Source organism: Chelon labrosus (genome assembly GCF_963514085.1).
Source record: "Chelon labrosus genome assembly, chromosome: 15".
In the NCBI taxonomy this organism is placed as follows: Eukaryota; Metazoa; Chordata; class Actinopteri; order Mugiliformes; family Mugilidae; genus Chelon; species Chelon labrosus.
In genome coordinates, this window is record NC_140348.1 from 1,166,949 (window position 1) to 1,184,913 (window position 17,965).

Consider the following 17,965-nt stretch of genomic DNA (forward strand, 5'->3'; position numbering starts at 1 on the left):
AATCAGTCTCTCAAAAGTTTTAATAACGTGCTGTTGGCTGGTCATGATGACCATGATAGTTGGGCATACTGTGGGGGTGGGACTGTCTCTATCCCGGGAAGCAAGAAGGCGAGGAAAGGAGGAGGGGACGGGTTGGTGGTGACATTCTCTTGGGTGCAAGAAATACTGTGACGATCTTGAATAGCTGGGAAATGTTGTCAGCTGGTGAGAGAAAGGGAGACGGAAGAACCACTGGGAGTCAAAACAGCAAGAGAAGCATTCACAGCCAGCATATTATTATCATCTGGATTGCAAATGGGACCTTGATTAAGTTTGTCAGATGATTCTTCATATAAACTTAAAGAGCTGGGATCCTAGGCGGATACTGTACTCTCACAAGAAGCATATGGCATAAAACAGACCATTTCCGGAGTTCCGGTTGTAACTCAGCTGAGGGACAGAATACATTAAAAGAGGGGGTGGCAACAGAAGAAGATTACACTAGGGCCATCTGCTGGGGTGTCGAGGAAATGCAATATCTAAGTAAACCCAAAGTAATTCTCATAATGCTGTTACAGGTAATCATAATCTAAATTGATGTTTTTCAGCTCTTTGACTAAACATATAAAAACAGCCAAAATAAAAGCCTTCTTCATGGTAATTAAATATCTAAGATTTGAAACATAATGGTATGGAGGAGAAATGCTTTTACCCAACATGGAGATGCAATGTAGAATATACAGTTGCCCCAGTTTGAAACGAATCACAGATAAAGGAGGACTGACTCTACACCCTGTTAGTCCTCTACTTCTCCTGTGAAGGGTGGGGGAGGGGGGCTGGAGCCTATCCCTGCTGTCATCGGGCGAGAGGTGGGGTTCACCCTGGACACGTCTCCAGTCCATCGCAGAGCTAACACAGAGAGACAGACAACCTTTCACACTCACATGCACACCTACGGCCAATTTAGAAGTAGGAGTACCCAGAAAGCGAACCCACACAGACATAGGGAGAACATGCAAACTCCACACAGAAAGGCCCCAGTCGGCCTGGATTCGAACCCGGAACCTTCTTGCTATGAGGCTAACCACCACGCCACTGTACTATTGGATGTTTATTAGAAGCATACAAATGGATGGTAATCCTGTTCTGTGTTTGCTAACACAACAACAAGAAGACTGCCTTAACCCATGCACCCAAATTTTTGTTCTAATGCTGTGAAGGGATGCTGGTGAACACAAATCAATAAACCACTGTGGGTTTGCCCATTACACATTAGTAATCTGCAGTCTAGGGAGTGATAGAGAAGTAACCTTGCTACTAAACTGCTAGACTCTAGAGCAATTTCTTTCCTCCGGCTGGGAGATTACGGATTTCATACTACTCACTCCAGCACAATTGTTTTATCTTTACTGCTATTATTTATTCGTTTAATTTTTATAACTTCAGCTATACTTTTTGTGAGCAGTATAAAGGGACTGCCAGTTACTACTACTGCAATTACCTCTTATTATTTGAGAATTTAAATTATAATGTGCCATTTTTCTTACATGTAGATTTTCACATATTCTAGTGTATTCCACTTACAGGTATTTAGTTATAGACTTTTGAATCTTCGGTACCTATACTGTATTTTTAATGATTCGTTTTGTCACTCTTCAATCCTGTAACATTGTAAGTTTCCCCTCTGCTGATCAGTAGAGGATGATTTTGTTGTATGTTATCTAATAGTGATACTGACTGTGATATAATCTTGCGTTGCATAATGGTAACTGAACTGAATCTTGAATACAGACCTAAACTACATCAAATTAGTTGCATCAGACATGCAAACAAGTGCTTACTTCTCACAATATCATGTGTGATAGTATATTAATGAAGAAGTGGGCAAAACACATATATGACAGAGGCTTAGAAACAGTTGATTATAAACACCGAATAACTGTATATTTAATAACATTAGGTGGATTTGTATTGTGGCAGCAAGCTTCTTAACACTCATTGTCTAAGGGAAAATGAAGATCAGATTACAAAATATCTTAACGTCTTAAAGTGAGTTTCTGTATGTTATACTGAAAAACTGTACTGAAGCCACTGCAGTGAGTAGTAGACTGTCATTAAAGTACGCTGTTCTTTCCGAGCCAAAGGTCAAGTCAAACAGGTTTTCCCATTTGGTAACTATAAAATCCGACATACCCGAATGCAACAGAAGCACTTTCTGGTTCCGTCATTACGCACGGCGACGTAATCCCTTTGTCCAATCAGATGAGGAGCCTGAAGCTCAGGAAAGAAGTAGATGATATGGCAGCTTTGAGAGCAACCAGGTGGAACTTGCTTTGTCAACGCGACTAGACGTTCGATTATGAAAACAATTTGATTCAGCGACGGTGTCAGTGCAGCGGCTCGAAATGATTTACTTAATATTAATTTCCGCGTTCTCCGGAGCAGTCGTTACGTTGATATTACAGTTCTTGCTAATATACCGGAGAAGCCCGGAGCCCACAGGCAGGACAGAGCAGTATGTGAAAGTAGTGCCTGAGAACGCACTGAAGGATTACTTTAATACCCAACATGTCGAGCCAGGCCAACAGCAGCAGGACAGCACAGCATCTGCTGCATCTAAACAGCAAGAGGCCGTCTCCACTAAGCAGCAGGAAGCGGCTGTCACCAGCGGCAGCCCCAAACAACAGCTGCCACCGCCTTCTCAAAGCGAGCCCATTGATGGGGCCAAACCCGAAACGTGCAATTTCCTAAATGCTATATTTTTGTTCTTGTTCAGAGAGCTCAGAGACACCCCTGTCGTCAGACACTGGCTCACCAAAAAGATTAAGGTGGAATTTGAGGAGTTGCTGCAGACCAAGACAGCAGGTCGGCTCCTGGAGGGACTCAGTCTTAGGGATATTTCCCTGGGCAATTCTCTGCCGGTCTTTAAAACGGCCAAACTTATGAAGCCCGTTCATTTGAACGAGGACGGCATGCCCGAGGAGCTCAACTTTGAAGTGGACATCGAGTACAATGGCGGCTTTCACCTCGCCATCGACGTCGAGCTGGTGTTTGGGAAGTCTGCCTACCTGTTCGTTAAGATGCGGCGCGTGGTTGGCAAGCTGAGGCTGCAGTTCACGCGCATGCCCTTCTCCCACTGGTCCTTCTCTTTCCTCGAGGATCCGCTCGTGGATTTTGAGGTGAAGTCACAGTTTGAAGGAAGGCCGCTGCCCCAGCTCACCTCCATCATAGTCAACCAGCTCAAGCGGGTCATCAAGAAGAAGCACACCTTACCTAACTACAAGATCAGGTAGGCTCCCAGACACTGTTTATCTCCAACTGCAGAAATGGCGTGTTAGCAGACACATATTCTGATAAGAATATTTCCCTGGCAAGTGAGTCTGGCTACGCCAGGCTGACCACTTATTGGTCCTATTAATGATTTATAATCTGCGGAAGCAGCTTGACTACAAAAAGAATGACTCGATTTAAGATTGTTATTCTACAACTGGTCTGACCAACATCAAAGTAGTTAACACAGCAAAACAAACTACAATCTTTTACAATAAATAACTTGAAATTTTATTTATCTCTTCGTAATGGTTTTATGTAAAATAATCCTCATGCCTGATGTTTTTCACCTTCGTTAGTTCAGTTGCCTCAATGAGCTCCACAGAATGACCACAAATATCGTTGCACCAACTCTGTTAGTCCAGAAAATCGGTTAGTATTTATTGCTACTGCTACAAATCGGTTAGTATTTATTGCTACTGCTAACATGAAAAATATTTACACTTTTTGCAGGCAGCTTTGTGTATATACCTGATCACTTCACTTTTAATACTGTTGGAAACATCAACAGTAAGAGTCCTTTGGCTCCTGAACCTTAGCATTGTTAGCTGTGTTAGCACCTATCTGATCTCTGCTCTCTTGACACTTAGTTCCTTGCCAGTAGTGAAAAATTCTAGTTTGGTATTCACATTGGCATGAACCACAGATAGCTGGCTGAACTAGACAGCTGCCAGACACCTCACAGTGTTTAATTCATTCAATTCAGTTGTATTCATATAGCGTCAATTACATTCCAAATTGTCTGCTGTACAGAACCCAAAGAGCAAGCACCAAGGTGACGGTGGCAAGAAACCTTAAGCACAGTCCAGCTCATATGGGGGGACCCGTCGGCTTGAGGCCGGCAAGGTAGAGATATACAGACAGAAGAGGGAGATGGAGCAGAAGAGAAGGGAGGCGGGAAGAGGAGGAGAGCACAGCAGGAAACAAACAGATGAAGCATATCTAGGCAAAGCATACCACACATGTAGCATATAAGCTATTTACAAGCAAGACTACTAGGATACTAGAGCGATGCATGGGAGGACAGAGAAAATAGACAAGCAGTTATTTAGACATTTCAGTGTATAGAGCTTTGTGGGAATTCAGGCTAATTCAGGAATTCATAAAATTACTGGTGGAAAAACAGATAAATAAAGGAGGAGACAGACATGCACCACTGTCAATGATAATAGTAGTTATGTTACAGGTGAGTTAGCTAGCATACTATACAGATGTATAAGGTGTCACATATAGGTGGGGAAATAGGAAGGGTAGTCATTCCTCCATTCATCATTCTGAATGCCAGAGAGCCAGACAGGCTACATTCTTCCCATTTGAATGGGTGGGGGTACTCAGTTTTTTTTAACTTCACCGAGCAGTAAACACACCTCTAACCCCTCAAATTAAACAGTAACAGGCTCCCTGGTACTACACGAAATATGTTTTCTGAGAGTTACACTGAATGTCCCTCTTTGTCTTTCCTCAACAGTGGATATATTTATAAATGATTTAAGCTGTAAATGGCAGTTATTGATCAGCAGTTAACGTCACTAATTGGCGCCAAGGCATGTCGCATAATGTCATTCTGCTGCGTTGAGGAGTCTACCTGGGAAAGCTGCCAGTGTGATCACAGGTGGTTTTAGCCTGTTTAGCACCCTGGGTGGACTTTGTTAATACTGATACCTAGATTCATCAGATCTATTTAAGATAAGATAATCCTTTATTTATCCCACATATGTTTATACATGCATTCGTCTTGGTCTTGGTACAAGTACAGTATATAAATATAGACGTTTTTGTAGAATTTACAACAAGAACAATATAAGCGCCTGGCTAAATGCTCAATATGTCACAAAAGATGCAAAATATGTGTATAACTTATATGTCTCATAAGTTATAAGCGTAATGAAGTCAGGACCTATCAACAGCATGAAAAAGGTTCATGGTGGTGTCATATCATGTAATGTAAAATCAGTTAATACAATATAGCATAGGTTGTTAAATAGATGACAGCAGCATACCTTTTTTTAAAAAAATGGGCACCTGATGGCTTGGACCGCTTCTCCTCCATGGTGTTAATTTAGCAGTAGAGAATCACTACATTCCCCATTAGTCAAGACTCAGGACTTTTTCACATCTATGTTTGCTTCAAAGTTGACACTGAGAGTACATTCTTGACCTTTGAGCCATTAATTTCAATTAGGGAAGATTTTTTTTTGTTTTTTTTAAGTGCTTTCAAGTAGTGTTTTATCAACAGCAGTTTATTCATTTGTCATGTTTTCTGTCCATGGAGACATTCTCCAGGCCAACAAAGAAAAATCCATCTTGAAGAGTAAGTAGTAAGATGCAAGTAAGATGTACTTGAAATGCCTGGAAAAAAATTGCTAAGGCTTAATTTCAGATTGTTGCCTTCTTTGTCAGATGCTTCATAGTGCATATATAAACTATAATAGAATTTAGACATAATCGGTATAACTGCTACATTGGCACATGTATGTTTTTGGGCAACCAAATTCTGAAGCATAATCCAAAATAACGTCTCCCACTCCATGAGTCAGATTTCAGATACCATCCCTCCCACTTGCAGCTGCTACTCATTTTTCACATATCAAATGGTTTTCAATGTGTCATCAGTCATGCATTGTGCTGAATGATTGTATTGAGTATTAAAGGGGAACTACTGTTTTTTACATCTTGGACCTTATTTCTGGCATAAAATACGGTTATTTACTCACCCATATAACGTAGTGGGAGTGACTGGGGCACCGCAACGCAGCCTCTAAATAATGCATTATCTGCCGCGAAACTCGTTCATTTCACCAATATTTTGTTATCGTATGCTAGTGCTATTCCCCGTTGAGTCCGGAGTTGTAATTGCTACTGTAATTTGCTACTGCTAGTTTTTTTGCAACATGGCTGAATATTTTTCCAACTCTAAGGTTGTGGATGAAGCCGACCGTCGCAGGTGCGTGCAGCACTCAGAGACAACATCATCCAGGTCAGAAGACATCATCCGGGGTCTGTAGGTCAAGCTACAGACCCCGGATGATGATAACAGCCAACTCCGGACTCAATGGAGAATAGGACTAGCGTATATTAATAAAATATTGGTGAAATGAACGAGTTTCGCGGCAGATAATGCGTTATTTAGAGGCTGCGTTTTGGTGCCTCAGTCACTCCCACTACATGGATAGATCTAATCTCCCAAAGGAATACGAATCACACAAAAGTTATATGGGTGAGTAAACGACCGTATTTTATGCCAGAAATAAGGTCCAGGTTGTAAAAAACAGTAGTTCCCCTTTAAAGGATCCACAGATATCTCAGAAAAAGGTCTCAGCAGAGTTTACAGTTTGTTGGCTATGTGAAAGTTTGCAGACTACATCATGCTTGTGGCCTTGTGGTCACTGTTTGGGACCTAGGTACCCACTCTCCACCATCAGTTTTTATAACACAAACTTGAGTTGCACAAGATTGCATTACCATTTTCTGCCATATTTTGACTTCACTTTTGCACAGTGGGAGGAAGTTGTCCTTTATATAAAGTCTGTTTTCTCAACCACATGCAGCTTAATATGATCTGTACATGTCGGATGCCAAATATCTTCACATGGGGAGTTATCGTGCTTCTCATCATATTCAGGATGTAATGTTTACATGGAGCATAGAAACATCTACAAACCTGGCTCTGTATATCCATGTATACACAATAAAGTGTCTTAGTTGCTGATTGCTGGGTGCTGTTTGTGCAGGCGCAGGCCTGCAATATTTACAGTTAAGAACAGTTAACCTTAAATAAATGTGACCTGATTTCTCCCACTGTACATACTGGGAAACAAGCATCCTGTAACCTGTCCAGAACATGCTGGAACCCCATTAGTTAGATCATCTCTAGTTAGACCCCCCTCCTCGCATGCATCGGCCGCTCATCTGCTCCGTACAGAATTTAACCTGAAGGAGAAAACGAGCTTCACAAATAAAAATTGATGTTACCAATGTTCGTGCTATGGATTTTTTAGACCATGGAGATTTACAATTATTTCAAGGGAGTAGGTCAAACCAGGAGGAAACGACTCCGGACGTAATGTGAACTAGCTTAACTTAATGAGAGCTAGCACAGTTAAAGTCAACTGCTCGTATGTCTATTAGTTACCAAAGCATTTGTAGCCGATGTAGTTAAAATGGGTAAAACTGTGAATAATTGTGTTGCAGATCGATTTAATGTGTGCCCCTACATTTTCTGCTTGTGCTCCTAAAATTTTCTGTAAGGGGCCAGAGTGCTCCCTATTACAAAAAAAAAAAAAATGCACTTCTGCTGGGCACAGAGTGGTGGACGTGCTTATTTTCACTAAAGCAAAAATACACTTAACACCATCATTATCAATCTTGTAAGTCTGAACAGGCCTGGATTTAATGGATTTAACTTGACTGGTTGGAGGAGACACACTGTGCAACTGCAAGATGATACTTTTAGTTTATGCTGTATGATGATGTTTGTGCTGCATTTTGCATTAAAAACCAAATAGCTCAACTGACTGCAGAGTCTACCACATGCCTTGTAGCCAGCACTAGTCCAGATGTCATGTGAGGTTTTTTTTTTTTTGTCAATAGTGGCTTTCTCTTCTAGAGAAGAGCACTCTCTCTCTCCTGTACGTGGCACTCGTTGTATGGTCCTTGCTGCGTGCATGCAAATCATTGCTTATCTTTGTCTTTGTCATGGGACAACAAGAAAAATGGCATGAAAGAATACTTAGAACTTTCCCAAATGAAAATAATCCTAATACTCTTACTCAAAGTTTGTCCAGGGTGTCTGGTTTTGTTTTTGTAACTTCTCCTTCATACACTATATTACCAAAAGTATTCGCTCACCTGCCTTTACTCATTCTATGAACTGAAGTGCCATCCCATTCCTAACTCATAGAATTCAATATGATGTCGGTCCACCTTTTGCAGCTATTACAGCTTCAACTCTTCTGGGAAGACTGTCCACAAGGTTGAGGAGAGTGTTTATAGGAATTTTTGACCATTCTTCCAAAAGCGCATTGGTGAGGTCACACACTGATGTTGGTCGAGAAGGCCTGGCTCTCAGTCTCCGCTCTAATTCATCCCAAAGGTGTTCTATCGGGTTCAGGTCAGGACTCTGTGCAGGCCAGTCAAGTTCATCCACACCAGACTCTGTCATCCACGTCTTTATGGACCTTGCTTTGTGCACTGGTGCACAGTCATGTTGGAAGAGGAAGGTGCCCGCTCCAAACTGTTCCCACAAGGTTGGGAGCATGGAATTGTCCAAAATGTTTTGGTATCCTGAAGCATTCAATGTTCCTTTCACTGGAACTAAGGGGCCAAGCCCAGCTCCTGAAAAACAACCCCATACCATAATTCCTCCTCCACCAAATTTCACAGTTGGCACAATGCAATCTGAAATGTACCGTTCTCCTGGCAACCTCCAAACCCAGACTCGTCCATCAGATTGCCAGATGGAAAAGCGTGATTCATCACTCCAGAGAACGCGTCTCCACTGCTCTAGAGGCCAGTGGCGGCGTGCTTTACACCATTGCATCCGACGCCTTGCATTGCACTTGGTGATGTGTGGCTTGGCTGCAGCTGCTCGGCCATGGAAACCCATTCCATGAAGCTCTCTGCGTACTGTACTTGGGCTAATCTGAAGGTCACATGAAGTTTGTAGCTCTGTAGCAATTGACTGTGCAGAAAGTCGGCGACCTCTTTGCACTATGCGCTTCAGCATCCGCTGACCCCTCTCCGTCACTTTACGTGGCCTACCACTTCGTGGCTGAGTTGCTGTTTTTCCCAAACGCTTCCATTTTGTTATAATAGAGCTGACAGTTGACTGTGGAATATTTAGGAGCGAGGAAATTTCACGACTGGATTTGTTGCACAAGTGGCATCCTATGACAGTTCCACGCTGGAATTCACTGAGCTCCTGAGAGCGGCCCATTCTTTCACAAATGTCTTGTTTCACAGTCTGCATGCCTGAGTGCTTGAATTTATACACCTGGGGCCAGGCCAAGTGATTAGAACACCTGATTCTGATCATTTGAATGGGTGAGCGAATACTTTTGGTAATATAGTGTATATATAGCCATGTATAATGTAAGATGAACTATACTGCTACTTTCTGACTACACTATCCAGCCAAATGTATTTCCTCCCAAACAGTCAGGGAAACATAGATGTTTGGATTTTCTTCATATTTCATATCTTTGTTTCAAATTTGAATACAGGCCAGATTAGCCATATTTCCACATATGTAGTTGTGTGTAGAAGAATGGCTAATAATACGGCCTCTTTTCAAATCATCCACAGCTTGCAGGGTTCTCATCTGTCCTTGAAAACTTAAGGACTAGGAAACTTTACTTGGCCAAGTTCAGTGTGCTGAACACTGTGAAGACCAGTGGTGGGCTGTTATCAAAATCACTGATTTACATTTTAATATTTTCCCATTAATCTTATTAAAATATTCCCAATATCCTATTCTTTTCATTTTATTAAGATGGGAACTGATGATTGTGCAGCATCTAGGATACAATTCACAACAATTATTGTCTTCAGCAGCTGCCATTACTCAAGCATACTGCTGATTCATAAAACTCAGATGTGTCAGAAATTACTACAGACTGTCACTTCTGGGAAATCTCTGGCATTTGAATCACAGCAGAGGGAAGACTAACCTAAATGTTTTCATTCAAAAAGTGTATCATACAGCCCTACATCCACCATCACCAAAGCCCCAGTTCTGGTTAAAGAAAAGCAGACCCAAAGCATGATGCTGTGACCACCACCTTTCACTGTGTATATTGGTCTAATGCTGATATGCTGTTTTACTTTTCCATTAAACATACATTTAACAATTTTGGGCAAAAGGGTAAATGATGTAATTGGACAATAACAGTTTATCACAGGGTTTTGGGACACTTGACATGTGCTTTTGCAAAATTTAGTGGGCTTAAGTGTGTTTTTCATCAGAAAAAGTGTGTGTCTTGCCACCCTGCTTGATAGCCCAGACAGATGAAGAATAGGATAGTTGTCACATGTGGTGAGCAACCAGTACTTAATGATGTTCCATGTTCCATGTATCCATATATCTACCCCCTCTATGGGATACTTCTTAACTGTGAAATCCAGTTGAGGCCTTTTCAGCTCTTTTAAAAAAAACTCCGGTGAAGACGGGTATGTACTATTTAACATAAGCTTGACGGGAAGTTGATTGTGAGCACATCCACATACCCAGATATAAAAGCATGTGTGCACAGTGAAAAAGTCCAAATGAGACACAAAGTGTACGAAGTTAATATAATGATGAGATTAGTTTAAAGAAGTGAGAGAAACGGGGGTTAAAAAGGGGAAGTAGGAATTGTGTGAGAGTGAAAAACTTAACTGGAGAAACAGAAACTTGTCTTGATTTGTACTTGCAAGTGCACTTGAACTCAAGTCACCGATATCTTGGAGCTCTTTTTCTGAGTTAGGCTATGTCAGTCAATTAAGTATTGATGATGATGCCGAGTCATTGCAGTCCTACTATAGTCCTCACTACAATGACACTGGTGCGAGTCCTGCCTGCGCACATTGTTACATGACATTACTTCTCTGTCTTTCTCAACACGCTACTTTCTTTCTCTCTCCACTTAAAACTGTCAAAGAAAAGGCTATTGAACAACTTTACAATATATATAGCATATAGCCGTTACTGCAAAACTGATTTTGTCAGTTTTCTTGAAGTGTAGCATTTTATTTTATAAAAATATAATCATTTATTTGGATGTTAGCTGAGGCACTTGTTAATATTGTAATAATAGGCTCAGCCTCTCCCCTATGCAGTAAAACGCTATAGATAGCCTTGTCTGGCTCATTGTAACGACAACTTAAGTTTAAATACCACTTCAGAAGACAAAGTTTCTTGTTAAATCTAAGCTTTTTTTCTTACACAATCTCACTGCTTTAGAGATGTGTAGGAGGGTAATGCAATAAACACAAAACCTGTGTGAGTGTGTACCACCCACGATCATGCAGAGTGAGTTGGTGTCATGAGAGGATGTAGTACAGAGCAGCCTCGGAATGAAAGCTGGACCTTGGGATTTGCTGAGTGGCACAGATGGTATTTCAGTGGAGGGCAAGACTGGGACTGCGGCCCATTGGAGGTAATCCAGGCATTATAGGAACCATGTAGAGGCAGAACTCCAGCTATGGTGGGTGTTAAACCAAATCTGTGATCATTACACGTTGTCATCGTACAGCTCCTGCAACATTTGGAAAGGGGAAAGAAGGGGAACTTGAAAAACTTCTAGTCCTGCTCATTTCTATTAAAGCACAAAGTACTATTTCAGCAAGTAAACAAGTAGACCAAATTTATATTGCTGCCCATAGCTAATCTTGGTCATTCGTTCTGAAGTATGATGAAAGTATGGTAGTTGGTTCTCGTAAATTCCAAAGTGGTCAACTGTTAACTGTCACACCTCTTAACCTTTTTCCTGGTGTCATTTCCTGTAAGAGGAGGAAGGATGGTAGCACTCCTGCAAACAGCACGCCATTTTAGAGACAGCCCAGTTCCGTTTTAGCTCTCTGTAACACAGATGGGAGGTGACTTGTGCATCGATTGGACTGCCGCTGTAGTTTAGCTGTTGTTTTGGCTGAAAGCCCAGAAGTGAGAGATGATAAGGTTTGTAAAACAACACAGCTGTAATTGACTAGTCCTGTAAGTAGTGCTATAGTTTAAAAAAATGCCTATTAGCTGCTCCATAATATGCCTTATCCTCTTTTTGTAATGTCACATTCTCGAAATATATATACCAGACGAAATAATGTTTCCCAACGCATTACTCAAGAACACATCCCATATGACCAAAACATTCACTCACCAAACCATATCTTACAGCCAAAGGTTTCATTTGGAAGATTGGACTGTGTGTTTGTGTGTGTGTGTGTGTGTGTGTGTGTGCACTTGCTGAAGAGGTGTTCATAGTACTGATGTATGTTTGTGGTTCATTACGAAAGTATGTATGACAGTACAATGGGAAACACTGAACAGTCATGAATAGGGTGAACCAGTTAGCTGCTGACATACCTTAGACAGACAACCTAAGACAACAACCAAGATTAATTTACAATATTAATCCATTGGCTACAGCTCCTAAAATATGACTGCGACATGTGACATTTCAGACGTTTGAAAACACTGATATTGTTAGCTTGTAAAGGCATGAACAACAAAGGCCCACTCTGTCTGGGCCAAAAAGTTGCATGTGATTACATCTCAAAGAATACAGCCAAAAGCCAGGAGGCACATACGTTCTGTGCCTTTGTGAAAGGAAATAACTGCAAGCAGAATGTCTGTGTAAACATTTAGTAAAGTGACACTCTGTATTTATTTATTTATTTACGCAATTTAAGTATGTGTGTCTGATTACAAAGGCTTTACACAACAGTGAAAGAAATGCAGTGAGTGACAAATACTTATCATCCACAGGAAAAAGGAAGTCATTGCATTTGACCTCTCTGTTAGTATCCCCACTTTGATTGTCTGATGTGTTGCAACAGTATGTTACTCTGAACTGAAAAATCAAGTTTCCTCAGTTCAGATCATTGTGGTTACCTTAAGAGGTCTAAATACTTGCGTTCTCAGAACCTGTAATGGTGGGTTACATTTTGGGTGCCTCTTTATATTCCAGTTAGCTTTGCTTTGTGCCCATGTGTATTTTCCCGCCTTTGTGATTGTTTGAGTCTTGCTCCCCAATTAGTTCTGTGTGTATTGTCCTGTCTCTCCATTTCTCCTTGTTCAACTGTTGCTTTCAAGTTGTGTTCTTTTTTTGGATAGCAATGAAGGTATCTTGTGTGTTCACTGTCACCACAGTATGTTTTCATGTAGTAATGCAATGCAAGACAGCCTGATTTTGCTGGTTTAGAGATTTGGACAAGTCTTCAAATTGTTAGGTTAACAGCTGAAACTCTAATCTCTTGCATTCTGCGTACAGATCCATATGTGTATCGTAGAGGTAATTAGATACTAGAGCTTGGTATCATTACTGATTTACTGAATTGATTTTATTCTGATTTATGATCAGACAGTCCACATTCAGTATCATTTAGAGATATTTTCATTAATTTAAAATTGAAATTAATGTTGCCATTGCTTCCAGAGATTTGTTTACTTTTCACAATGTTTTACCTCTTGTTGGCACATCTTACACATAGCTTTGCTTTTGCGCTGCTCTTCTCTTTCATCATACTTAAATCCAGTAAACTTTAGGTCTGACAGTTGTAGCTTCTGTCACGTGTCGGATCTTCCTCATATGTGGACTAATCTCGCTGCGCGGTCTCAAAAGATTTGTTGTGTGAAATCAGTTTTGCGAGACAACAGCGAGATTTCTAACGAGAGCTTACAGGAAATAGCATATTTAAAAGATTGATCCAAGGATTTTGTGAATCTGAAAATCAGTCTTTAAAACCCAGCCCTATTAGATCTGTTCAAGGTTCTTCCAGTATGGCTTGGCTTTCTGGTGCCTGTAACTTAACAACATACAGTATTGTATGTCAGTTATAACTCCCCTTATTCACATAATATCTCCGAGTTTAAAACTGAGCTCTGAATTTCTTCACATTTAAATACTAGTATATTCAGTAATTTCTGTCCTCCGAGAGGCTACAATAGACAAGAAGCTTTGTTGTCTAAATCCAACAAAGAGAGAAGGAAACTTTCTGAAAACCCTGTGCATGATAAAAGGAATTTGTAGGGGAAAAAATGATATACTAAACCCAAGCTTTGTATATGTGTCTGCGCATGACCATGCTTGATCCCTTATATGATTACTCTCAGCAATTAATTGTCAGAACAGAGTCCACTACTTAGAGCAAGAACCTCAGGCCAATAACAGTGGCACCAGAATCTCAGAATGGCAAAATACGGTTGTGTGCTCTCAAACATCATAGCTGTTTTGCTTAATTCTCAAGCCAGCTTCTCTTCCAGGCACCACACCCAACAGAAGTAGTCACATTCTTCCTGCTTCAACTGTGACTCTGCTTTCTTTTGACATTCTTAACAAATGAAACCAACAACAGCTAACAAATTTCATACTGTCTTTTCATAATTACCAAAGCTCCATTGTGTCAAGAGTTAAAACTGACTTTTGTGTATTTGTGATTTATCTTTACAGATACAAGCCCTTTTTCCCCTTCCAAGTTCAGCCTCCACTGGGGTCAACCTGTGATGTGAATCTGTCTGTGAAGGACAGCAGGTTGGTGGAAGGCAGACTCAAAGTCACCCTCATTGAATGTAGCAGGTGAGAAACTTGAATTACTTCTTTGCCTAATCTGTCTTGACACATAGCTTAACATATTCTTTTATACTTTGATTTGGGTTGATTTGTTTTGCGCTAGGTCTCTTTGTTTCATATTGGGAGTGCATCATCATACACCACGCAGTGGAGACAGTAGTGTTCTTCTGACTTTGTAGCAACAGTTTAGGTTCCTGTTTCAAAATGACTACATCCCTATCAGAATCACACTATCACACTGTGAGGCAGGATTTTTACAACCCCGAAAAACCACAACAAGAGCAATCATTTAATCCTCCAATCATATCAAATGTGTTTTTTCACACATGATTGGTTAATGCAGTCTCTGTGCATAATGTTTTTAGGTTGTCCATCTTCCAATTGAGCAGCACCTTCAGGAATTTCTTCAAACCCTGCCATCTTTAATTGATTAGAATTAGATGGTGATTGTGACCTCACAAATGTGTTTTCTTTTAATGTAACATATTATATGCTAATTATAACAAATGTCAATTTCACTGCAAGATCATAATGTTTTGCAAAAACACAAAACATTAAATGTCGCAAGACATTAAAGTCTTTCATAAAGTCAGTAAGGAGTTTATGAAAACAGTAAAGACAGTAGGCGGTAAGTGAGGCTCTAACCCTAGCCTTTGTCCTGCTTAACCAAAGCAGGATAAATGAAGATACTGTGATTACTAGCTAAATTCAGTGTTTCCCATAGGGTAAGAATTTATTGATAGGCATCATATTTGGTATGTCATTTTTATCTGCATTTGTGGCCAGTGTTTCCTAAATCAACATTTCAAAATTCTGTGGAATTGTGGATTTTTCACAATGAAAACACAGATTAAAGGATCAGTTTCTTTGTCAGTTCTGTGCCAGTGGCAGTTTCCTTTACATCTTCAACCCCTAAAATAGGGGTGCCCACACCTTTTTGGCTTGTGAACTACTTTTGCAACGACCAAGTTGTGCAGCAGCTCGCTTGTTTGACCACACACGCATGTGGAGACATCAGACTGGTCGCCTGTCTATCCGATATTGTATTGTACGTCAACCAAGTGTCAAATGCCACAGTGAGGATAGACTAACGTCTGAAATATTTGTTTTGCATGGAACACGACATTTGGGCATCCCTGCCCAAAAGCATCTACAAACACTGGACAGAGCACAAGTCTTGCTCACCAGTCTCTGCTTTCTGAGACACACTTCCTGGTTGTCCAAAGCTGGCAAGTTTAAAATTTAATTCAAACAGAAGAGTCAAATTAATGAGTATAGGCTTGCCTTGGAGAAACGGAGCTGTGTGTTTGATATGTGTGTGTTCACCTATGCGTCAGTGTGGTTGAATGCGTTTGATAGACCACAGGACGATCAGATCAAGCTCTTCTATTAATAATTCATGTTCTGTCCATTATAATAATCCAGTGTCTCTCCTTTAGCCCTCTTACATCATAATATTTTATATAAGCATGTTTGGAGGCAGTTCTTCCTGTATTTGTATATTTTATGTGTGAGTTGTTAGTAGACGTTTACTATGATTAACCTATTATATCAGATCAGTGAATGTCCAGCAGGGGAAGCTTCTACTCATTTACAGTTTTATGTGAGGAATCGCTGTTTGATAAAGGTCAGCATCATACCTTTGATGGTGATCATACTGGCGATACTGCTCCTAAAATACTGCAAAGTTTCTGTAAGGCTATGCTGTTTTTCAGAAGTCAGGCAATATCTCATTATTGGTGTCAGAGGTGAGAGGAAACCCCTCTGAAGGAGCATTAACGGCCTCAGGACAGCAGGGGGCAGCAGCAACCACAAATATGTTGTAGAGATTATCACAGTACACAATCAGGCATAAATTCACTGCATTAAATAGTTGACTGAACAAAATAGATTTGCAAGTTAATTCATAATCTCATTGTGTGAGTTTAAGTAAGCAGGAACTAAATGTTAAGATTTCCTGCCTTCCTTTATCATACATGATAGTTTATTGAATATTTCAGTGTTTTTTTGTTTATTTATTTATTGACATTTTATAGACCAAACACGTAACGGAATATTCAAAAGTATATTCAGTATTCACCAGATAAAGAGATGATGAAAATAATTCTCAGGCAAAGTCCTGGTGAAGGGAAGACGTCAGTAGTGACAGAAAGCAAAGGGAGGGAAAAAAAAAAGAATATTGCATGTTGAAGCAATGGAGACAGAGATGTCCTGACTTTGCGTCTCTGATATTCAAAAACACTTGATCCTACACTTCCCACAATGTAACCAACATTATCTTTTCAATGCTCTTGTCTTGCTAGAGTTTGATAGACTATATCTATCAAACTGTACCTCATTAGTTTGACAGAACTTAAGTGTGTGTGGATGAAGATCAATAAAAACTTAGCAAGCTCAGCTTTTTGTGGTTAGAGTGAAATATCTTGGTGGGATCAAGATTTACAACTTCAAATTTCTCTAGTTTGAGCAGTCTAATCCGTTGATGAAAGATTGGTGCTTTAGGATTTTAATTCTTAATACATTTTGACTTATACTTAGTACAGTTAGTAGTATATTGTGAACAATATACACATATATAGTTATTAGGTACACCAAGCTAAAGCTAATACAGTCTAATGGAACTGTCTTGCCACAAATCTTTCTTAATAAAGGTATTAAAGGTTTTTATCTCTGCTTTTTCTTTATTTTGAAAAACAAGAATAAAATATACAGTGCAATAAAAATTAAAAGCAGATTGAAAAAGTATATAGAAATGAGATAAAAGAGAAACCAGGCTTAATGAAGTAAGGTATTTTAAAAAGATGAGTTTTGAGTCTGTGTTTGAAGCTTGTCAGAAAGTCTATGTTTTGGATGTCAGGTGGGTGAGTGTTCCAAAGACATGGAGCTGTGTGACTGAATTAAACCAAACTCATGGTAGACAGTCGGGCAGGTGGTGCAATAAGTTGATCTGCAGGAAGATCGTGAGGGTGAGTATAATTGGAGAAGTTCAGACAGATATGATGGAGCTTGGTTGTGAAGGGTGATGTGGTATTTCGTGCTCTGGATGGGCGGAGTTGATGAGTGTTGTGGAGGTGGAAGTAAGCTTCACAAGTGATGTTGTTGATGTGGGCTTCTAGTGATAAAGTGTTGTAGAGGATGACGCCTAGACTCGAAACCTGAGGGGAGGGAAATAGAGTGGAGTTATTGATATTTAGTGAGAAACTGTTAACTTTGGCTAGAGTGGACTTGAAGCCGACTAGGAGGACTTCTGTTTTACTGCTGTTCATTTGTAAGAAGTAAGAGAGCCAGGATTTAATTTTGGTTAGATAGGCAGAAAGGGCGGGGGCTTGAATAGTGGAGGTCAGCTTTGTAGACAAGCAGAGGTGGGTGTCATCCGTGTATGAGTGAAAGCA

General features: G+C 40.3%; 1 protein-coding gene across 2 annotated transcripts in view; it reads left to right on the forward strand.

Annotated features, from left to right (window-relative positions):
* The first annotated feature begins 1,948 nt into the window (after window positions 1-1,948).
* pdzd8 (PDZ domain containing 8) overlaps window positions 1,949-17,965 on the forward strand; it is a 40,586-nt gene continuing 24,569 nt past the window's right edge. For both annotated transcript variants that reach the window (XM_084561611.1, XM_084561612.1), the window contains exons 1-2: window positions 1,949-3,268; window positions 14,454-14,579. In XM_084561611.1, the coding sequence (XP_084417737.1) occupies window positions 2,385-3,268; window positions 14,454-14,579 (1,010 nt within the window). In that variant the 5' untranslated portion in view covers window positions 1,949-2,384. The remainder of the gene's footprint in view (window positions 3,269-14,453; window positions 14,580-17,965) is intronic.